This window comes from Salvelinus namaycush, unplaced genomic scaffold (genome assembly GCF_016432855.1).
Source record: "Salvelinus namaycush isolate Seneca unplaced genomic scaffold, SaNama_1.0 Scaffold131, whole genome shotgun sequence".
NCBI classification, from domain to species: domain Eukaryota; kingdom Metazoa; phylum Chordata; class Actinopteri; order Salmoniformes; family Salmonidae; genus Salvelinus; species Salvelinus namaycush.
In genome coordinates this window covers 147,999-173,024 of record NW_024058020.1, presented here as the reverse complement: position 1 = coordinate 173,024, position 25,026 = coordinate 147,999, and the positions used below count along the sequence as shown (strand labels likewise).

The window sequence follows — 25,026 nt, the reverse complement described above, 5'->3', positions numbered from 1 at the left end:
ATATGTTAAAGTATCCCTTTAAACATGGTATATGTTAAAGTATCCCTTTAAATTGACACCATTCAGTGAGCTTCTACAGATTACAACAGTCCGTCTGTGTGCGCGTGCGTCGTCCGGCCCGTGTCTCACCTACGGTCTGAGTGGGTCTGAGGGAGCAGGGCCTAGGGTCGGAGGTCAGGCTGCTAGCGTCAGCGTTCCGCGTGGCGAGGGGTTTGGCCACAGGGGCTGTCGACCTATCACTGGGCTCGCCTGTCCAACGCAGTGTGAACTGGAGAGTAGGACCCTTGGAGAACGTCTCAAACGGAGGAAGGAGCTACAGAAAGTGGGGGAGGGAGAGAGAGACAAAGACACGAGTAAAGGGAAGTGCTGACCTCTTCCTGTCTGTTCAGAGAGAGGAGGAATTACACACTAGTGTACAAAACTTCTGTACTTTTTTTATACAATCATTTTTATTTTTGGTACTTCTGCCAAATGGGTCTCACGGATCAAATCTGTTTATCAACGCAGTCGATGTCCCCCACGGAGTGCACCGTGCCTGCCCCACTTAGCCTGCACTGGGAGTCTGGGCTGCATCATGTTAGCTCTCCACTTAGCCTGTACTGGGAGTCTGGGCAGCATCATGTTAGCTCTCCACTTAGCCTGTACTGGGAGTCTGGGCTGCATCATGTTAGCTCTCCACTTAGCCTGTACTGGGAGTCTGGGCTGCATCATGTTAGCTCTCCACTTAGCCTGTACTGGGAGTCTGGGCTGCATCATGTTAGCTCTCCACTTAGCCTGTACTGGGAGTCTGGGCTGCATCATGTTAGCTCTCCACGTAGCCTGTACTGGGATTCTGGGCTGCATCATGTTAGCTCCTCACTTAGCCTGTACTGGGAGTCTGGGCTGCATCATGTTAGCTCTCCACTTAGCCTGTACTGGGAGTCTGGGCTGCATCATGTTAGCTCTCCACTTAGCCTGTACTGGGAGTCTAGGCTGCATCATGTTAGCTCTCCACGTAGCCTGTACTGGGAGTCTGGGCTGCATCATGTTAGCTCTCCACGTAGCCTGTACTGGGAGTCTGGGCTGCATCATGTTAGCTCTCCACTCAGCCTGCACTGGGAGTCTGGGCTGCATCATGTTAGCTCTCCACTCAGCCTGCACTGGGAGTCTGGGCAGCATCATGTTAGCTCTCCACTTAGCCTGCACTGGGAGTCTGGGCTGCATCATGTTAGCTCTCCACTTAGCCTGGGGGTCTGGGCTGCATCATGTTAGCTCTCCACTCAGCCTGGGGGTCTGGGCTGCATCATGTTAGCTCTCCACTCAGCCTGCACTGGGAGTCTGGGCAGCATCATGTTAGCTCTCCACTTAGCCTGTACTGGGAGTCTGGGCTGCATCATGTTAGCTCTCCACGTAGCCTGTACTGGGAGTCTAGGCTGCATCATGTTAGCTCTCCACTTAGCCTGTACTGGGAGTCTGGGCTGCATCATGTTAGATCTCCACTTAGCCTGTACTGGGAGTCTGGGCTGCATCATGTTAGCTCTCCACTTAGCCTGTACTGGGAGTCTGGGTTACATCATGTTAGCTCTCCACTTAGCCTGCACTGAGAGTTTGGGCTGCATCATGTTAGCTCTCCACTTAGCCTGTACTGGGAGTCTGGGCTGCATCATGTTAGATCTCCACTTAGCCTGTACTGGGAGTCTGGGCTGCATCATGTTAGCTCCTCACTTAGCCTGGGGGTCTGGGCAGCATCATGTTAGCTCTCCACGTAGCCTGGGGGTCTGGGCTGCATCATGTTAGCTCTCCACTCAGCCTGTACTGGGAGTCTGGGCTGCATCATGTTAGCTCTCCACGTAGCCTGTACTGGGAGTCTAGGCTGCATCATGTTAGCTCTCCACTCAGCCTGCACTGGGAGTCTGGGCTGCATCATGTTAGCTCTCCACTCAGCCTGTACTGGGAGTCTGGGTTACATCATGTTAGCTCCTCACTTAGCCTGTACTGGGAGTCTGGGCTGCATCATGTTAGCTCTCCACGTAGCCTGGGGGTCTGGGCTGCATCATGTTAGCTCTCCACTCAGCCTGTACTGGGAGTCTGGGCTGCATCATGTAAGCTCCCCACTCAGCCTGCACAGAAGATACCGGTAGCTTCCAGCTTTGTAGGCTAACTTTCCATGCTAGCTGACAGCTAAAGCTAACATTCCACTACCACTAGTGGGTCATACGCAGGACCTATTTGAAATGTGAATTCACATCATTTTATGATTAATAATTTAAAATATTTTTTAAAAGATGGCTATTTAAACATTTTTACATTTGACACATTCCTATTATAAATGTAATGATATTGAACTTCTAAGATGCCTAACTATTGAACAGAGCAGTAGCTGAGTTTATCTGTCTGGATCAAGAGGCATTCTGGGACTTTGGTTAATATACCTTTTATTTATTTACATTTTTTATTTAACCTTTTTTTAACTAGGCAAGTCAGTTAAGAATAAATTCTTATTTACATTGACGGCCTACCAAAAGGCAAAAGGCCTCCTGCGGGGACGGGGGCTGGAATTAAAATAAAAATATAGGACCAAAAACACATCACGACGAGAGACAACACAACACTACATAAAGAGAGACCTAAGACAACAACATAGCATGACAGCAACACATGACAACACTGGTATCGTTTTGGTATTGAGTAACGTAATACTAAACCTGGTATCGAAGTCCAAACTCTGGTCTGGTGACAACACACACGCACCTTTCCATCCAGGTTGGTTTCCCAGGTGGCTCTCTTCTTGTTGACAGGACAGTCCACCATCTGCTGCATAGACACCTCATACTCTCCATCTAACAACTGCAGACGCCTACACACACACACACACACACACACACACACACATTAACAGATACAGCCCATCCAACAACTGCAGACGCCTACACACACACACACACACACACATTAACAGATACAGCCCATCCAACAACTGCCGACGCCCACACACACACACACACACACACACACACACACACACACACACACACACACACACACACACCAACACAGACACACACACACACACACACACACACACACACACACACACACACACACACATTAACAGCAACGGATACAGCCCATCCAACAACTGCAGACGCCTACACACACACACACACATTAACAGCAACAGATACAGCCCATCCAACAACTGCAGACGCCTACACACACACACACATTAACAGCAACAGATACAGCCCGTCCAACAACTACAGACGCCTACACACACACACACACACACACACACACACATTAACAGCAACGGATACAGCCCATCCAACAACTGCAGACGCCTACACACACACACACACACATTAACAGCAACAGATACAGCCCATCCAACAACTGCAGACGCCTACACACACACACACATTAACAGCAACAGATACAGCCCGTCCAACAACTACAGACGCCTACACACACACACACACACACACACATTAACAGCAACAGATACAGCCCGTCCAACAACTGCAGACGCCTGAAAGGAGGAAGGGACATTGGCCGTCTTCCAGAGCTTCAAATCGGTGATGCAGAGTGAGTCGGTTTTTGTGAAGAAAGGTGATTTCTTCACCGCAGTTGTTGTGGAACGAGCCCCACAGTCCGCCAGAGACGTGGAACGCGCCCCACAGTCCGCCAGAGACGTGGAACGCGCCCCACAGTCCGCCAGAGACGTGGAACGCGCCCCACAGTCCGCCAGAGACGTGGAACGCGCCCCACAGTCCGCCAGAGACGTGGAACGCGCCCCACAGTCCGCCAGAGACGTGGAACGCGCCCCACAGTCCGCCAGAGACGTGGAACGCGCCCCACAGTCCGCCAGAGACGTGGAACGCGCCCCACAGTCCGCCAGAGACGTGGAACGCGCCCCACAGTCCGCCAGAGACGTGGAACGCGCCCCACAGTCCGCCAGAGACGTGGAACGCGCCCCACAGTCCGCCAGAGACGTGGAACGCGCCCCACAGTCCGCCAGAGACGTGGAACGAGCCCCACAGTCCGCCAGAGACGTGGAACGAGCCCCACAGTCCGCCAGAGACGTGGAACGAGCCCCACAGTCCGCCAGAGACGTGGAACGAGCCCCACAGTCCGCCAGAGACGTGGAACGAGCCCCACAGTCCGCCAGAGACGTGGAACGAGCCCCACAGTCCGCCAGAGACGTGGAACGAGCCCCACAGTCCGCCAGAGACGTGGAACGAGCCCCACAGTCCGCCAGAGACGTGGAACGAGCCCCACAGTCCGCCAGAGACGTGGAACGAGCCCCACAGTCCGCCAGAGACGTGGAACGAGCCCCACAGTCCGCCAGAGACGTGGAACGAGCCCCACAGACCGCCAGAGACGTGGAACGAGCCCCACAGACCGCCAGAGACGTGGAACGAGCCCCACAGACCGCCAGAGACGTGGAACGAGCCCCACAGTCCGCCAGAGACGTGGAACGAGCCCCACAGTCCGCCAGAGACGTGGAACGAGCCCCACAGTCCGCCAGAGACGTGGAACGAGCCCCACAGTCCGCCAGAGACGTGGAACGAGCCCCACAGTCCGCCAGAGACGTGGAACGAGCCCCACAGTCCGCCAGAGACGTGGAACGAGCCCCACAGTCCGCCAGAGACGTGGAACGAGCCCCACAGTCCGCCAGAGACGTGGAACGAGCCCCACAGTCCGCCAGAGACGTGGAACGAGCCCCTCAGTCCGCCAGAGACGTGGAACGAGCCCCACAGTCCGCCAGAGACGTGGAACGAGCCCCACAGTCCGCCAGAGACGTGGAACGAGCCCCACAGTCCGCCAGAGACGTGGAACGAGCCCCACAGTCCGCCAGAGACGTGGAACGAGCCCCACAGTCCGCCAGAGACGTGGAACGAGCCCCACAGTCCGCCAGAGACGTGGAACGAGCCCCACAGTCCGCCAGAGACGTGGAACGAGCCCCACAGTCCGCCAGAGACGCGGAACGAGCCCCACAGTCCGCCAGAGACGCGGAACGCGCCCCACAGTCCGCCAGAGACGCGGAACGCGCCCCACAGTCCGCCAGAGACGCGGAACGAGCCCCACAGTCCGCCAGAGACGCGGAACGAGCCCCACAGTCCGCCAGAGACGTGGAACGAGCCCCACAGACCGCCAGAGATGTGTGCAGCGTATGAGAGGGAGAATGAGAAAGAGACAGAGTGTGTGTGACAGAATGAAAGACAAATAACAAAAGAACACAACCCTGTGTGTGTGTGTGTGTACCTGTTCTTATCAAACACAGTCATCTGAGCTACGAACGTTGTTTCTCCCACTTCTTCTTGTCTGACGGTGGAGCTTCTCTTCTTCCTGTTACACACATCCTCTGTACCAATACAAGACTGGGGTTAACACACACACATCCTCTGTACCAATACAAGACTGGGGTTCACACACACACACACACACCCTCTGTACCAATACAAGACTGGGGTTAACACACACACACACATCCTCTGTACCAATACAAGACTGGGGTTAACACACACACACACACACATCCTCTGTACCAATACAAGACTGGGGTTAACACACACACACACATCCTCTGTACCAATACAAGACTGGGGTTAACACACACACACACATCCTCTGTACCAATACAAGACTGGGGTTAACACACACACACACACACACACACACATCCTCTGTACCAATACAAGACTGGGGTTAACACACACACATCCTCTGTACCAATACAAGACTGGGGTTAACACACACACACACACCCTCTGTACCAATACAAGACTGGGGTTAACACACACACACACATCCTCTGTACCAATACAAGACTGGGGTTAACACACACACACACATCCTCTGTACCAATACAAGACTGGGGTTAACACACACACACACACATCCTCTGTACCAATACAAGACTGGGGTTAACACACACACACACACACACACACACACATCCTCTGTACCAATACAAGACTGGGGTTAACACACACACACACACACACACACACATCCTCTGTACCAATACAAGACTGGGGTTAACACACACACACACACCCTCTGTACCAATACAAGACTGGGGTTAACACACACACACACATCCTCTGTACCAATACAAGACTGGGGTTAACACACACACACACATCCTCTGTACCAATACAAGACTGGGGTTAACACACACACACACACACACACACATCCTCTGTACCAATACAAGACTGGGGTTAACACACACACACACACACACACACACATCCTCTGTACCAATACAAGACTGGGGTTAACACACACACACACACCCTCTGTACCAATACAAGACTGGGGTTAACACACACACACACATCCTCTGTACCAATACAAGACTGGGGTTAACACACACACACACATCCTCTGTACCAATACAAGACTGGGGTTAACACACCCCCCCATCCTCTGTACCAATACAAGACTGGGGTTAACACACACACACAGTAATGTCTGAAACACAAAGAAGACTGGAGTTCCCCCCCACCAGCCATCTACCCTACTGACATGTAGTGTGACTAACTCCAGCACAAAGCCTACCTATATTCTCATTGGTCTGTCCATTGACCAGTCCGTTGTGCTGCGTCCTGCCTGGTCCAGACACTCTGAACAACAGGGAGTAGGACTTGACCGTGTGGCCGTTGCTGGCATCAAACTCACTACTGGACACCACCAGAGAAGGACAGGAGCCTGGCTTGGGCTGACTGCTGGAAGTGCTGCTGTCTGGGTTCAGAGGCACCTGCTTCTTCCCTGTAGGAACCTGCTTCACTGGACAGCTCACATCCTGGAGGTGGGAGAGAAGCGGGGGAGTGGAAATGTGTATGGGAGAGAAACGGGGGGAGTGGAAATGTGTATGGGAGAGAAACAGGGGAGTGGAAATGTGTATGAGAGAGAAACGGGAGAGTGGAAATGTGTATGGGAGAGAAACAGGGGAGTGGAAATGTGTATGAGAGAGAAACAGGGGAGTGGAAATGTGTATGAGAGAGAAACGGGAGAGTGGAAATGTGTATGGGAGAGAAACGGGGGAGTGGAAATGTGTATGGGAGAGAAACGGAGAGTGGAAATGTGTATGGGAGAGTGGGAAGAAAAGAGAGAAAAGAGAGGATGAGAGATAGAGGGATAAAATGAGATAAGATGTGAGCGCCCGCACACACACACTTACATTTTTGTCATTTAGCAGATGCTCTCACACTCTCTCTCTCTTACCTTCCTCTTCTTGTGACAGACTTTAACCAGCAGCACCTCTAGAGAAACAGAGTTCTGCTCATTCTCTGAGGCTACTGATGACTTCTCTGTAGAGTGGAATAAGACAGTAACCGTCAGGATTAGAGGGGAATAAGACAGTAACCGTCAGGATTAGAGGAGAATAAGAAGACAGTAACCGTCAGGATTAGAGGAGAATAAGAAGACAGTAACCGTCAGGATTAGAGGGAATAAGAAGACAGTAACCGTCAGGATTAGAGTGGAATAAGAAGACAGTAACCGTCAGGATTAGAGGGAATAAGAAGACAGTAACCATCAGGATTAGAGTGGAATAAGAAGACAGTAACCGTCAGGATTAGAGTGGAATAAGAAGACAGTAACCGTCAGGATTAGAGTGGAATAAGAAGACAGTAACCGTCAGGATTAGAGGGAATAAGAAGACAGTAACCGTCAGGACTAGAGGGAATAAGAAGACAGTAACCGTCAGGATTAGAGGGAATAAGAAGACAGTAACCGTCAGGATTAGAGGGAATAAGAAGACAGTAACCATCAGGATTAGAGGAGAATAAGAAGACAGTAACCATCAGGATTAGAGGAGAATAAGAAGACAGTAACCGTCAGGATTAGAGGAGAATAAGAAGACAGTAACCGTCAGGATTAGAGGAGAATAAGAAGACAGTAACCGTCAGGATTAGAGGAGAATAAGAAGACAGTAACCGTCAGGATTAGAGGGGAATAAGAAGACAGTAACCGTCAGGATTAGAGGGAATAAGAAGACAGTAACCGTCAGGATTAGAGGGAATAAGAAGACAGTAACCATCAGGATTAGAGGGAATAAGAAGACAGTAACCATCAGGATTAGAGGGAATAAGAAGACAGTAACCATCAGGATTAGAGCGGAATAAGAAGACAGTAACCATCAGGATTAGAGGAGAATAAGAAGACAGTAACCATCAGGATTAGAGGGAATAAGAAGACAGTAACCATCAGGATTAGAGGAGAATAAGAAGACAGTAACCATCAGGATTTAAATTAATAACGTGCATTTGATATCTGATTAAATTGATATTTGCCATCGTCCCTGCAAACAAGTTAAACACTTACCAACTATCATCCCTACAAACATCAAGTTAAACACTTACCAACTATCATCCCTACAAACATCAAGTTCAACACTTACCAACTACCATCCCTACAGACATCAAGTTAAACACTTACCAACTACCATCCCTACAAACATCAAGTTATACACTTACCAACTATCATCCCTACAGACATCAAGTTATACACTTACCAACTATCATCCCTACAAACATCAAGTTAAACACTTACCAACTATCATCCCTACAGACATCAAGTTCAACACTTACCAACTGTCATCCCTACAAACATCAAGTTAAACACTTACCGACTATCATCCCTACAGACATCAAGTTCAACACTTACCAACTATCATCCCTACAAACATCAAGTTAAACACTTACCAACTATCATCAAGTTAAACACTTACCAACTATCATCCCTACAAACATCAAGTTAAACACTTACCAACTATCATCCCTACAAACATCAAGTTAAACACTTACCAACTATCATCCCTACAAACATCAAGTTAAACACTTACCAACTATCATCCCTACAGACATCAAGTTAAACACTTACCAACTATCATCCCTACAGACATCAAGTTAAACACTTACCATCTATCATCCCTACAAACATCAAGTTATACACTTACCAACTATCATCCCTACAAACATCAAGTTAAACACTTACCAACTATCATCCCTACAGACATCAAGTTAAACACTTACCAACTATCATCCCTACAAACATCAAGTTAAACACTTACCAACTATCATCCCTACAAACATCAAGTTAAACACTTACCAACTATCATCCCTACAGACATCAAGTTAAACACTTACCAACTGTCATCCCTACAAACATCAAGTTAAACACTTACCAACTATCATCCCTACAAACATCAAGTTAAACACTTACCAACTATCATCCCTACAAACATCAAGTTAAACACTTACCAACTACCATCCCTACAAACATCAAGTTAAACACTTACCAACTACCATCCCTACAAACATCAAGTTAAACACTTACCAACTACCATCCCTACAAACATCAAGTTATACACTTACCAACTATCATCCCTACAGACATCAAGTTATACACTTACCAACTATCATCCCTACAAACATCAAGTTAAACACTTACCAACTATCATCCCTACAGACATCAAGTTCAACACTTACCAACTGTCATCCCTACAAACATCAAGTTAAACACTTACCGACTATCATCCCTACAGACATCAAGTTCAACACTTACCAACTATCATCCCTACAAACATCAAGTTAAACACTTACCAACTATCATCAAGTTAAACACTTACCAACTATCATCCCTACAAACATCAAGTTAAACACTTACCAACTATCATCCCTACAAACATCAAGTTAAACACTTACCAACTATCATCCCTACAAACATCAAGTTAAACACTTACCAACTATCATCCCTACAAACATCAAGTTAAACACTTACCAACTATCATCCCTACAGACATCAAGTTAAACACTTACCAACTATCATCCCTACAGACATCAAGTTAAACACTTACCATCTATCATCCCTACAAACATCAAGTTATACACTTACCAACTATCATCCCTACAAACATCAAGTTAAACACTTACCAACTATCATCCCTACAGACATCAAGTTAAACACTTACCAACTATCATCCCTACAAACATCAAGTTAAACACTTACCAACTATCATCCCTACAAACATCAAGTTAAACACTTACCAACTATCATCCCTACAGACATCAAGTTAAACACTTACCGACTATCATCCCTACAAACATCAAGTTAAACACTTACCAACTATCATCCCTACAAACATCAAGTTAAACACTTACCAACTATCATCCCTACAAACATCAAGTTAAACACTTACCAACTATCATCCCTACAAACATCAAGTTAAACACTTACCAACTATCATCCCTACAGACATCAAGTTAAACACTTACCAACTATCATCCCTACAAACATCAAGTTATACACTTACCAACTATCATCAAGTTAAACACCTACCAACTATCATCCCTACAGACATCAAGTTAAACACTTACCATCTATCATCCCTACAAACATCAAGTTAAACACTTACCAACTATCATCAAGTTAAACACTTACCAACTATCATCCCTACAAACATCAAGTTCAACACTTACCAACTATCATCCCTACAAACATCAAGTTAAACACTTACCAACTATCATCCCTACAAACATCAAGTTAAACACTTACCAACTATCATCCCTACAAACATCAAGTTCAACACTTACCGACTTTATGAAAGAACCCAGTGAAGGTGAGTTGCAGGTGTGAAGCCAGGCTGGGGACAGAGTTATACAAGAGTTACCAAAAAGACCTTAGATCTCATTTTTTCAGGTGTGAATGTTTTTTTTATGGACTATGGATATCAAGCACTTTGGGAGTTAAAGCAATAATCCACACAAAAATGATATTCTGGTATTTTACCCATTGATACAGTCCCATTTTGTTTTGCAAGTCAACGGTCAAGTACAGGACATTGGCCTGGAGAACTTTCAACAAGGAAAGTGTAGCAAGCCACATCATCACTGTATCAACAGCGGACTAACGGAAAAAGACCAGAGTTGTGTTCAAATACCCATACTAACATACTAACATACTGTATACTACCTACTTAATGAGTACCCATACTAACATACTGTATACTACATACTTAATGAGTACCCATACTAACATACTGTATACTACATACTTAATGAATATATACTATTAGTTCATTTTAGTATACTGTAAACAAACGGTATCCTTTCAGTTGAGCGTACTAGCTCTTCACCTGTCTACCAGAAGTTGATGCTGTTGCTATGCAACCTCTTGCTAGCTTGTTAGCATAACAAATAACTAGCTAGACATTTTACAACCTCGGGTGTGTTCATAAATTCAAATCTGGAGTGCCAGAGTGTGCCCTGGGCGTTTGTAAATTCAGAGTGTTTTGTTAGATTGTCCGTTTGTAAATTCAGTGTTTGGCTCTCGGGGTGTTCAGAGATCACACTGCCAGGCAGTGTTACTGGACGCTCCGGCCGAGGAGCTGGGTTGATCCGAGCCTTCTGACCTCACAACGGCAGTCAAGCACCCAAGCTAATTGGCTAACTTGCAAGCTACTTCCAGACACAAATGAGAGAACACCTCAATCTGACCATTTTACTCTCCCTAGCAGAGCTGGTTAGGCTGTTTTCATGTTATCCAGATCGTTGGTGACCAACTGTGCTGTTGGCAACAATTTAATTACGCTTTTTTGCCGGCGTTTACTGACACCGGCCATATTCAACTGGTGTTGAGTGTTAAAATCATCAGTTATTCTATGCTCTGGTACACTCAGACGAGAGTGCTCTGAAATCGGAGTAGATAGCCAGAGTGAATTTACGAGCTCATCTGAATGTCCATTGAGAACGCACAACGACTACACCGTTTAGCTAAGCTAAGAACGACGGGAATAATCAAGTCAGTAAACGCTGGGTAGTTAGATAGCCTATAGTTAATATACTGGCAAGTTTTATGTATTAGTAACCAACTAAAGTTGAGTAGCTAGCTAACATACCGGTACATACTGCTGTAATGATATGCTATGTGGTTCGTAAGGACAGCGTAGCTAACATACCGATACATACTGCTGTAATGATATGCTATGTGGTTCGTAAGGACAGAGTAGCTAACATACCGATACATACTGCTGTAATGATATGCTATGTGGTTTGTAAGGACAGCGTAGCTAACATACCGGTACATACTGCTGTAATGATATGCTATGTGGTTCGTAAGGACAGCGTAGCTAACATACCGGTACATACTGCTGTAATGATATGCTATGTGGTTCGTAAGGACAGCGTAGCTAACATACCGATACATACTGCTGTAATGATATGCTATGTGGTTCGTAAGGACAGCGTAGCTAACATACCGATACATACTGCTGTAATGATATGCTATGTGGTTCGTAAGGACAGCGTAGCTAACATACCGGTACATACTGCTGTAATTATATGCTATGTGGTTCGTAAGGACAGCGTAGCTAACAAATTGTCAGCCAACATAACGTGTAAGGTAACTTATTTGAAAAGTCATTACTTTATTACATTGGTCAACATTTTGTTAACATTTGTCATAGTTAGTTAAAAGGAATGTATTTGTATTCACTCTCGTTGGATTTAGGCTGCATATTTTCCGCCATTTACTTCAAATCTGAAAACGTTGTGAAGCCACGCCCATTTTCTGAAGAACTGCATTATTGGCCCTAAAGGCACATAAATAGTGTCCACTGTTTGTATACTTCGTATTTTGGCGAATGTAGTACGACATCCGGGAACTTTGTCATACTAACTATATCCATACTATGACCAATAAGCAAACTACATACTCAATTTACGTCAGAAATAGTGTGGTTAGTGTGAGTATTGGAACACAGCTCTGGAAGATAATGGTCTGTTTACCTGTGTGTCTTCTGCTCAGCCCTCTTCTTCTCCACTCTGTACAGCAGGTGATCCACCCTGGAGGACTTCCTGACCCCACCCAGAGAACCCCCCAGGGTTAATAGACAGGACACACTGGGGATTTAGACTACATCTGAGGCTGTGTCCTCCTTCTCCACACTTGTGTTGTATACTCCCCGTCAAGGATTTAACCACGCTGGAACAGTGCCCCACCCACTGCTCCAACAACCATCCAATGATGTTAAATCCATGACAGGAAGTGTGAAAGTGGAAGAATCAGACATCACCACTAAATTTAAATAAATATCTTAAAGTGAGGATGAATTCAACCCAATGAGGAACGGGGCTGTGTAGCTCTATACACTCCTTGAAAATGGAGTGGAAATGGCAGATTTTGGGGTATTTATAATCTCCTAAACTGTAACAGCGGCTGTACAGTAACACGCTATACATGACGTCAGAGCGCAGCGGCTGTACAGTAACACGCTATACATGACGTCAGAGCTCAGCGTCTGTACAGTAACACGCTATACATGACGTCAGAGCTCAGCGTCTGTACAGTAACACGCTATACATGACGTCAGAGCTCAGCGTCTGTACAGTAACACGCTATACATGACGTCAGAGCTCAGCGTCTGTACAGTAACACGCTATGCATGACGTCAGAGCTCAGCGTCTGTACAGTAACACGCTATGCATGACGTCAGAGCTCAGCGTCTGTACAGTAACACGCTATACATGACGTCAGACCTCAGCGTCTGTACAGTAACACTATACGTTATGGGCAGAAAGACAGCCGGTAGGATGCGTTATGGGCAGAAAGACAGCCGGTAGGATGCGTTATGGGCAGAAAGACAGACGGTAGGATGCGTTATGGGCAGAAAGACAGGCGGTAGGATGCGTTGGGCAGAAAGACAGGCGGTAGGATGCGTTATGGGCAGAAAGACAGGCGGTAGGATGCGTTATGGGCAGAAAGACAGACGGTAGGATGCGTTATGGGCAGAAAGACAGACGGTAGGATGCGTTGGGCAGAAAGACAGACGGTAGGATGCGTTGGGCAGAAAGACAGGCGGTAGGATGCGTTATGGGCAGAAAGACAGGCGGTAGGATGCGTTATGGGCAGAAAGACAGGCGGTAGGATGCGTTATGGGCAGAAAGACAGGCGGTAGGATGCGTTATGGGCAGAAAGACAGACGGTAGGATGCGTTATGGGCAGAAAGACAGACGGTAGGATGCGTTATGGGCAGAAAGACAGACGGTAGGATGCGTTATGGGCAGAAAGACAGACGGTAGGATGCGTCGGGCAGAAAGACAGACGGTAGGATGCGTCGGGCAGAAAGACAGGCGGTAGGATGCGTTATGGGCAGGAAGACAGGCGGTAGGATGCGTTATGGGCAGAAAGACAGGCGGTAGGATGCGTTATGGGCAGAAAGACAGGCGGTAGGATGCGTTATGGGCAGAAAGACAGGCGGTAGGATGCGTTATGGGCAGAAAGAAAGACGGTAGGATGCGTTATGGGCAGAAAGACAGGCGGTAGGATGCGTTATGGGCAGAAAGACAGACGGTAGGATGCGTCGGGCAGAAAGACAGACGGTAGGATGCGTCAGGCAGAAAGACAGGCGGTAGGATGCGTTATGGGCAGAAAGACAGGCGGTAGGATGCGTTATGGGCAGAAAGACAGGCGGTAGGATGCGTTATGGGCAGAAAGACAGGCGGTAGGATGCGTTATGGGCAGAAAGACAGGCGGTAGGATGCGTTATGGGCAGAAAGACAGGCGGTAGGATGCGTTATGGGCAGAAAGACAGGCGGTAGGATGCGTTATGGGCAGAAAGACAGGCGGTAGGATGCGTTATGGGCAGAAAGACAGGCGGTAGGATGCGTTATGGGCAGAAAGACAGACGGTAGGATGCGTTATGGGCAGAAAGACAGACGGTAGGATGCGTTATGGGCAGAAAGACAGACGGTAGGATGCGTTATGGGCAGAAAGACAGACGGTAGGATGCGTTATGGGCAGAAAGACAGACGGTAGGATGCGTTATGGGCAGAAAGACAGACGGTAGGATGCGTCGGGCAGAAAGACAGACGGTAGGATGCGTCGGGCAGAAAGACAGCCGGTAGGATGCGTTATGGGCAGAAAGACAGCCGGTAGGATGCGTCGGGCAGAAAGACAGACGGTAGGATGCGTCGGGCAGAAAGACAGACGGTAGGATGCGTCGGGCAGAAAGACAGACGGTAGGATGCGTTATGGGCAGAAAGACAGACGGTAGGATGCGTCGGGCAGAAAGACAGACGGTAGGATGCGTCGGGCAGAAAGACAGACGGTAGGATGCGTCGGGCAGAAAGACAGACGGTAGGATGCGTCGGGCAGAAAGACAGACGGTAGGATGCGTCGGGCAGAAAGACAGACGGTAGGATGCGTCGGGCAGAAAGACAGACGGTAGGATGCGTGGGCAGAAAGACAGACGGTAGGATGCGTCGGGCAGAAAGACAGACGGTAGGATGCGTTATGGGCAGAAAGACAGGCGGTAGGATGCGTTATGGGCAGAAAGACAGGCGGTAGGATGCGTTATGGGCAGAAAGACAGGCGGTAGGATGCGTTATGGGCAGAAAGACAGACGGTAGGATGCGTCAGGCAGAAAGACAGACGGTAGGATGCGTTATGGGCAGAAAGACAGGCGGTAGGATGCGTTATGGGCAGAAAGACAGGCGGTAGGATGCGTTATGGGCAGAAAGACAGACGGTAGGATGCGTTATGGGCAGAAAGACAGACGGTAGGATGCGTTATGGGCAGAAAGACAGACGGTAGGATGCGTCGGGCAGAAAGACAGACGGTAGGATGCGTTATGGGCAGAAAGACAGCCGGTAGGATGCGTTATGGGCAGAAAGACAGCCGGTAGGATGCGTTATGGGCAGAAAGACAGACGGTAGGATGCGTCGGGCAGAAAGACAGACGGTAGGATGCGTCGGGCAGAAAGACAGACGGTAGGATGCGTCGGGCAGAAAGACAGACGGTAGGATGCGTTATGGGCAGAAAGACAGACGGTAGGATGCGTTATGGGCAGAAAGACAGCCGGTAGGATGCGTTATGGGCAGAAAGACAGACGGTAGGATGCGTCGGGCAGAAAGACAGACGGTAGGATGCGTCGGGCAGAAAGACAGACGGTAGGATGCGTCGGGCAGAAAGACAGACGGTAGGATGCGTTATGGGCAGAAAGACAGACGGTAGGATGCGTCGGGCAGAAAGACAGACGGTAGGATGCGTCGGGCAGAAAGACAGACGGTAGGATGCGTCGGGCAGAAAGACAGACGGTAGGATGCGTCGGGCAGAAAGACAGACGGTAGGATGCGTTATGGGCAGAAAGACAGACGGTAGGATGCGTTATGGGCAGAAAGACAGACGGTAGGATGCGTTATGGCAGAAAGACAGGGTAGGATGCGTTATGGGCAGAAAGACAGGCGGTAGGATGCGTTATGGGCAGAAAGACAGGCGGTAGGATGCGTTATGGGCAGAAAGACAGACGGTAGGATGCGTCAGGCAGAAAGACAGACGGTAGGATGCGTTTCGCATCATCGGGGGAAAACAAGAACTCAGGGCCCCACATATCACTATAATCAAGAAGAACTCAGGGCCCCACATATCACTATAATCAAGAAGAACTCAGGGCCCCACATATCACTATAATCAAGAAGAACTCAGGGCCCCACATATCACTATAATCAAGAAGAACTCAGGGCCCCACATATCACTATAATCAAGAAGAACTCAGGGCCCCACATATCACTATAATCAAGAACAACTCAGGGCCCCACATATCACTATAATCAAGAACAACTCAGGGCCCCACATATCACTATAATCAAGAAGAACTCAGGGCCCCACATATCACTATAATCAAGAAGAACTCAGGGCCCCACATATCACTATAATCAAGAACAACTCAGGGCCCCACATATCACTATAATCAAGAAGAACTCAGTGCCCCACATATCACTATAATCAAGAAGAACTCAGTGCCCCACATATCACTATAATCAAGAACAACTCAGGGCCCCACATATCACTATAATCAAGAACAACTCAGGGCCCCACATATCACTATAATCAAGAACAACTCAGGGCCCCACATATCACTATAATCAAGAACAACTCAGGGCCCCACATATCACTATAATCAAAAACAACTCAGGGCCCCACATATCACTATAATCAAAAACAACTCAGGGCCCCACATATCACTATAATCAAGAACAACTCAGGGCCCCACATATCACTATAATCAAGAACAACTCAGGGCCCCACATATCACTATAATCAAGAACAACTCAGGGCCCCACATATCACTATAATCAAGAACAACTCAGGGCCCCACATATCACTATAATCAAGAACAACTCAGGGCCCCACATATCACTATAATCAAGAACAACTCAGGGCCCCACATATCACTATAATCAAGAACAACTCAGGGCCCCACATATCACTATAATCAAGAACAACTCAGGGCCCCACATATCACTATAATCAAGAACAACTCAGGGCCCCACATATCACTATAATCAAGAACAACTCAGGGCCCCACATATCACTATAATCAAAAACAACTCAGGGCCCCACATATCACTATAATCAAAAACAACTCAGGGCCCCACATATCACTATAATCAAAAACAACTCAGGGCCCCACATATCACTATAATCAAGAAGAACTCAGGGCCCCACATATCACTATAATCAAGAACAACTCAGGGCCCCACATATCACTATAATCAAGAAGAACTCAGGGCCCCACATATCACTATAAATCAAGAAGAACTCAGGGCCCCACATATCACAATAATCAACCAATATGCAAAACAGCTAATAACTAAACGCACCTTTTCTCATTGACATGGAGAAAGATACAGCCATTAGCCAACCAGCCTACACGTACGCCGTCTCATTCAGCAGACACTGGTCCTATGTGGTTCAGTTAGGAAGAGTGCAGCGCCAGCAACAAGGTTGATTTTCAATTGTTTTCAATTCCCACATGAATCACTGTTTTTCAAGAGCATCTGTGATGATGCATCATGGGTAAATTGATCTACAGATAATAAATGAGTAGTTATATTACGCAAGGTGATTTGTAGATCAGTCAATCTGCTGTCACCTGCAATGTCAAACAAGTCCAGAGACATACAGATGTATGTATAGATTACAACACTCAGTGAAACAGCAGGGGCAGCCCCCTCCTACACTATGCAGCCCCATAGCGGTTGGCCCTCTGTTAAGATAACAGCATTCTGAACCACACACACACACACACACACTCTCTCCCCTGCAGTAAACCAACAGGGTTTAACCCTACCAACTCTTCAGGTTCTGAGGTGGTCGGGTTCACGGTCATTATGTCTGCTGCTCATGTAGGCTATTTAAAGACTGGAAACTCATCAAACTGGCTTCATCAGTATGCTGAGAATGCCTAACATATCAATGGACATGTGAAAACATTCAGTTAGAATCAACACCTTCATGCAGGTGTAAGAATATGTCGAGGATAAATACACAACGCAGAGTTTGAGAGGATGAGAGGACGAGAGCACTAAAAACGAGATATAATACTAACGGTCAACAGAGAATTGTCAATGTAAATAGGAGTTGGTTTTCAGTTCAACAGCTGTTTAGAATCTGTGGAATGTCACTCCTGAACTCAGAGCTTCGTTCTGTACATTGAGTGTGGAGCAGGATACTGGTTATTTGGCCATTGGCCCAGTCATACTGACCTTTGATTGGTCAACCCTAGGCTATAAACCGGCATCCTGTGCCTATGTTCCGTGGAGAAAAGCTGAGGAGAAGTGAGAATGAACATCTACCTCCCAGCATAACATCTTCATGTGTCCTTCTCAAATAAACCTATTTTCCTCCCCTTGATTTGCTTTGGAGTTTGTGTTATTGAAGAATAACCTAAATTGCTAACGCAGGTTTTTACCGTTTGTCGTTTGTTCTGGAGTTTCTGTGGGACATGTAGGTGAGGGTTCTGTGCAGAAATATGGGCTGAAAATACAACAACAAAAAACGATTAGAAATCTGCACTTGCATCTTGTGCACTTTGCCAGAAATGTTGCAACAGGTTGTCCAATGACCAAAAGAAGGCCATTCTATCTAGTGGAACTGTGCAGTGCATCAACACTTTACCATCTTCAAAACAGACATCATTAACCAGTCATGTCAAAGCTGGTTCAAGGTAGTCTTTATCTGCTCAACAGAATGCTATTCTAGGAGGTACATTAAATGTTTACCATCTTCAAAACAGACACACCATTAGAGGCCACAGACAGTAAAGAATGACAGGTGCTGAGAAGGCTTCCAACGTACCGCTATCAAGTTCCTTGTTCTGAGAAACCTGTAGATCTGGGTCGGTTCTGGAAACACAATAGACCGGTTGAACATTCATTAAGTTCACAGTAAATTACATTGACAATAACATTATACTGATAACAGACTATTTCTCCTAGAAGGGCAATTATTGTTGGCTCTGAAACCGACACTGGGTCAACATTTATTAGCTTACAGTAAATTACTTTACATTAGCAATCTTATTCGTATACTCGTACAGTAGAGTGCAGTAATGTATAGTTCAGTAGAGCAGAGTTCAGTACAGTAGAGTATTATTCAGTTCAGTACAGCAGAGTATAGTTCAGTACAGTTCAGTAGAAGATAGTTCAGTTCAGTAGAGGATAGTTCAGTAGAAGATAGTTCAGTACAGTTCAGTAGAAGATAGTTCAGTACAGTATAGTTCAGTAGAGGATAGTTCAGTAGAAGATAGTTCAGTACAGTAGAGTATAGTTCAGTTCAGTAGAGGATAGTTCAGTACAGTATAGTTCAGTAGAAGATAGTTCAGTACAGTAGAGTATAGGTCAGTACAGTATAGTTCAGTTCAATAGAAGATAGTTCAGTTCAGTTCAGTAGAGGATAGTTCAGTTCAGTAGAGGATAGTTCAGTTCAGTAGAAGATAGTTCAGTTCAGTAGAAGATAGTTCAGTTCAGTAGAAGATAGTTGTTCAGTAGAGGATAGTTCAGTTCAGTACAGTATAGTTCAGTAGAAGATAGTTCAATTCAGTAGAGGATAGTTCAGTTCAGTTCAGTAGAGGATAGTTCAGTTCAGTAGAGGATAGTTCAGTTCAGTAGAGGATAGTTCAGTTCAGTACCGTATAGTTCAGTTCAGTAGAGGATAGTTCAGTTCAGTAGAGTATAGTTCAGTACAGTATAGTTCAGTAGAAGATAGTTCAGTTCAGTAGAGGATAGTTCAGTTCAGTAGAGGATAGTTCAGTTCAGTAGAGGATAGTTCAGTAGAGGATAGTTCAGTAGAGGATAGTTCAGTTCAGTACAGTATAGTTCAGTAGAGGATAGTTCAGTTCAGTACAGTATAGTTCAGTTCAGTAGAGGATAGTTCAGTTCAGTAGAGGATAGTTCAGTTCAGTAGAGGATAGTTCAGTTCAGTAGAGGATAGTTCAGTTCAGTAGAGGATAGTTCAGTTCAGTACATTAGAGTTCAGTACAGTACAGTTCAGTAAGTATTATTCAGTTCAGTAGAAGATAGTTCAGTTCAGTTCAGTACAGTCGTGCAGTACATTATAGTGCACTCAACTAGTGTGCTCTACTGTATACTGTATAGAACTATACCTTTCTTTACTGTACTCTACTGTGCTGTCCAAACATGTGAATCCAACTGTGGTTTGTGACTACTATGATTTCCCATTGTAGCCAATTCAATTGCAGAAATTCAGTTACTGATTTCTCTGAAATTCTGTTACCGATTTCATGACGGGATTTCGAGTTGTAATCACTTAATAAATCATAAACAAAATGAACGTCAGTAAAAACACTCTAGTTATGTGGGTTTTTGATAACGGAATATCAAGGCACAGGGGAATGTTTTCTTAAACTTACAGAAGGCAGAAACACTTCTCCAAAACAAAATATAAGTGTTGATTTTAGGAGTCTTTACTTCAACATTGTTGTGTTTTAATGTATTTCTAAAACCTTTTAATACTTTTTCTGGTAGATGTTTTCTAAGATTCCTTTTCCATCTGTTTGACCAGAAATCAAAGCCTTTGCTTATTGCTAATTTTTAGGATGGGAAATGGTTGAAAAATGTATATATACACACACACACCTTTACATTTTTCACAAATATAGACTTCCCATGTTGGTGATCATGGGTCCCTTTAACATGAAAATGACCCTATACATATTTACGTGTGTCGCATTAATCAATCAATCGAATTTATTTATAAAGCCCTTCTTACATCAACTTATGTCACAAAGTGCTGTACAGAAACCCAGCCTAAAACCCCAAACAGCAAGCAATGCAGGTGTAGAAGCACGTTAGTTAGTACATAGTAAACATGAGTTAGTACACAGTTGCTACCATGCTGTGTTTTCATGTGTTGCTGCCATGCTATGTTGTCTTAGGTCTCTCTTTATGTACTGTTGTGTTGTCTCTCGTCGTGATGTGTGTTTGGCCCTATATTTTTATTTTAATCCCAGCCCCCGTCCCCCTTCTGCCTTTTGGTAGGCCGTCAATGTAAATAAGAATTTGTTCTTAACTGACTTGCCTAGTTAAATAAAGGTTACAAAAATAAAAAATAAACATATTTCAAAGGCAGCACATGCTCATTTCTTAAAGTAGTGCTGGCACATGTCATCTCTTCAGAGGAAGTAAGCAAACACGTGGTAAAATAAATTAACTACAGTAGTTAGCTATAAATCTAAAATAGGATCAGATTTCTTTGTATACTGATGACTGTCAAATCATGTTGTCAGATGCTTTGAACTTGACGTCTTTATGGTGAAATGTGGTTATAATTTTGTTTTTCGAAAGATGCCACACGATCACAAGGGACACTCCTATATAGGCTAGATTAAATATAGAGATTCATTGTAAATGCCAATCTAGCAATATAAAGATAACTAATCATGCAACAACATTATATGACGACAATGACAGCAACTCACTTTCAAATGCCTGCAAGAACAACTCATGATCGGCTTGAACCAGTTCCATTTTCGGCTTCTTGGCTGCGGGCACCACAACTGCAGTTGTTTGGTGGTGGTAGACACGGCCGTTCGCTCTGCCGCCACCGGTACCAACGTATCCCACAACGGGACCCGATACGTTGTTGCCGCCGTCAGAAGAACCGTGCTTCTGGGGAGACATGGCCCAGGAAATACAAAAATGTCCCAGGTATATTCCAAATATGGAAGAAAAAAAATATCAGGTCCTTTGTCAAAACAAAGAGTAACGTTACCAAAAACGAGCAAGCTGAAGCTAGCCGGGCGGTGTTAGCCAGCAAAGTTAGCTAGCTATCTTCTTGTCAATTACATGGAATAAACATTAGACTTGTAGAAATGCATTGTTTGTTGGCTATAAAACAGTTCGTCAGAGAAACAATTTAGATTAAATCGCAAGGACGCACGAAATTAGAGAAGTTAGCAAGCACCCGGCACGTTCACCTAGCTATGTCTGTGTAGCTATGTTTCCTACTGAACATCAGTTAGCTAGTTATGCTAAGCCTGAGCTAGCTTGTTAGATGGACCTGCTGAATCGCTGTAGATATCACAACAAATAAGGTGATTTGGAAAGATGCCATGAAAGAATGGCTAGCCACTATGTCGATTTGGTAAAGCTACAAAACTCTACGCAAATTAACCATTTAGTACAATTTTCCTGAGCGCTTCTACGGAACAGTCAAATTGACCGTTTTTTTCTCCCACATATCAGGAATAAACTCCCTGAACTCAACAATTCAAATGGTGACTTGAAAGCAACCGCCCTCACAGATCCTAGCCGAATCAGAGGCGTTGTTTAGAGAAGTGAGAGTTGTGATTGGTGCGAATCATCACGGGTCGGCAGATGACGTTCGGTAGAGAAACGTTTGCCACTCACACGCAGTCGTCACTAGTTACCACAGCCACAAAGTCAGAAGGCCCGCCTACTCGACCAATCAGATGAGCGAGTGTGATGACGTGATCGACAGCTCAGAAGGCCAGCCTATCCGACCAATCAGCTGAGGGAGTGTGATGACGCATTTTCCGTTCCGTTCCATTACTCTGAGGTGGTCTACCCAATACATTACTGGGAGGTGGTCTACCCAATACATTACTGGGAGGTGGTCTACCCAATACATTACTCTGAGGTGGTCTACCCAATACATTACTGGGAGGTGGTCTACCCAATACATTACTCTGAGGTGGTCAACCCAATACATTACTGGGAGGTGGTCTACCCAATACATTACTCTGAGGTGGTCAACCCAATACATTACTCTGAGGTGGTCTACCCAATACATTACTCTGAGGTGGTCAATCCAATACATTACTCTGAGGTGGTCAATCCAATACATTACTCTGAGGTGGTCTACCCAATACATTACTGGGAGGTGGTCTACACAATACATTACTCTGAGGTGGTCTACCCAATACATTACTGGGAGGTGGTCTACCCAATACATTACTCTGAGGTGGTCTACCCAATACATTACTCTGAGGTAGTCTACCCAATACATTACTGGGAGGTGGTCTACCCAATACATTACTCTGAGGTGGTCTACCCAATACATTACTCTGAGGTGGTCAATCCAATACATTACTCTGAGGTGGTCTACCCAATACATTACTGGGAGGTGGTCTACCCAATACATTACTCTGAGGTGGTCTACCCAATACATTACTCTGAGGTGGTCTACCCAATACATTACTCTGAGGTGGTCTACCCAATACATTACTCTGAGGTGGTCTACCCAATACATTACTCTGAGGTGGTCTACCCAATACATTACTCTGAGCTTTGTATATCCAGTTGAAGTCGGAAGTTTACATACACTTAGGTTGGAGTCATTAAAACTCGTTTTTCAACCACCACAAATTTCGTGTTAACAAACTATAGTTTTGGCAAGTCGGTTAGGACATCTACTTTGTGCATGACACAAGTAAATTTTCCAACAATTGTTTACAGACAGATTATTTAATTTATAATTCACTGTATCACAATTCCAGTGGGTCAGAAGTTTACATACACTAAGTTGACTGTGCCTTTAAACAGCTTGGAAAATTCCAGAAAATTATGTCATGGCTTTAGAAGCTTCTGATAGGCTAATTGACATCATTTGAGTCAATTGGAGGTGTACTTGTGGATGTATTTCAAGGCCTACCTTCAAACTCAGTGCCTTTTTGCTTGACATCATGGGAAAATCAAAAGAAATCAGCCAAGACCTCAGAAAAAAATAGCAATTTCCAAATGCCTGAAGGTACCACGTTCATCTGTACAAACAATAGTACGAAAGTATAAACACCATGGGACCACGCAGCCGTCATACCGCTCAGGAAGGAGACATGTTCTGTCTCCTACAGATGAACGTACTTTGATGCAAAAAGTGCAAATCAATCCCAGAACAGCAGCAAAGGACCTAGTGAAGATGCTGGAGGAAACAGGTACAAAAGTATCTATATACACAGTAAAAGGAGTCCTATATCGACATAACCTGAAGGGCTGCTCAGTAAGGAAGAAGCCACTGCTCCAAAACCGCCATAAAAAAGCCAGACTACGGTTTGCAACTGCACATAAGGACAAAGATCGTACTTTTTGGAGAAATGTCCTCTGGTCTGATGAAACAAAAATGGAACTGTTTGGCCATAATGACCATTGTTATGTTTGAAGGAAAAAGGGGGAGGCTTGCAAGCCAAAGAACACCATCCCAACCGTGAAGCACGGAGGTGGCACTATCATGTTGTGGGGGTGCTTTGCTGCAGGAGGGACTGGGGCACTTAACAAAATAGATGGCAACATGAGGAAAGAAAATTACGTGGATATATTGAAGCAACATCTCAAGACATCAGTCAGGAAGTTAAAGCTTGGTCGCAAATGGGTCTTCCAAATGGACAATGACCCCAAGCAAACTTCCAAAGTTGTGGCAAAATGGCTTAAGGACAACCAAGTCAAGGTATTGGAGTGGCCATCACAAAGCCCTGACCTCAATCCTATAGAAAATGTGTGGGCAGAAAAGCGTGTGCGAGCAAGGAGGTCTACAAACCTGACTCAGTTACACCAGCTCTGTCAGCTCTGTCAGGAGGAATGGGCCAAAATGCACCCAACTTATTGTGGGAAGCTTGTGGAAGAAATAAAAGGTGAAATAAATAATTCTCTCCAATATTATTCTGACATTTCACATTCTTAATATATAGTGGTGATCCTAACTGATCTCAGACAGGGAATT

At 45.6% G+C, this 25,026-nt stretch overlaps 1 protein-coding gene across 1 annotated transcript in view; it reads right to left on the bottom strand.

Annotated features, from left to right (window-relative positions):
- Window positions 1–22,515, bottom strand: part of LOC120036333 (polycomb protein suz12-A-like) — a 36,046-nt gene extending 13,531 nt beyond the window's left edge. Inside the window, exons 1-10 of the mRNA XM_038982810.1 lie at window positions 21,770–22,515; window positions 19,129–19,175; window positions 18,743–18,807; window positions 12,777–12,845; window positions 10,584–10,633; window positions 7,213–7,298; window positions 6,547–6,790; window positions 5,245–5,344; window positions 2,731–2,836; window positions 130–313 (exon numbers count right to left, since the gene is read on the bottom strand). Coding sequence (XP_038838738.1) covers window positions 130–313; window positions 2,731–2,836; window positions 5,245–5,344; window positions 6,547–6,790; window positions 7,213–7,298; window positions 10,584–10,633; window positions 12,777–12,845; window positions 18,743–18,807; window positions 19,129–19,175; window positions 21,770–21,971 — 1,153 coding nt within the window. The 5' untranslated portion in view covers window positions 21,972–22,515. The remainder of the gene's footprint in view (window positions 1–129; window positions 314–2,730; window positions 2,837–5,244; window positions 5,345–6,546; window positions 6,791–7,212; window positions 7,299–10,583; window positions 10,634–12,776; window positions 12,846–18,742; window positions 18,808–19,128; window positions 19,176–21,769) is intronic.
- Between the last annotated feature and the right edge of the window lie 2,511 nt (window positions 22,516–25,026).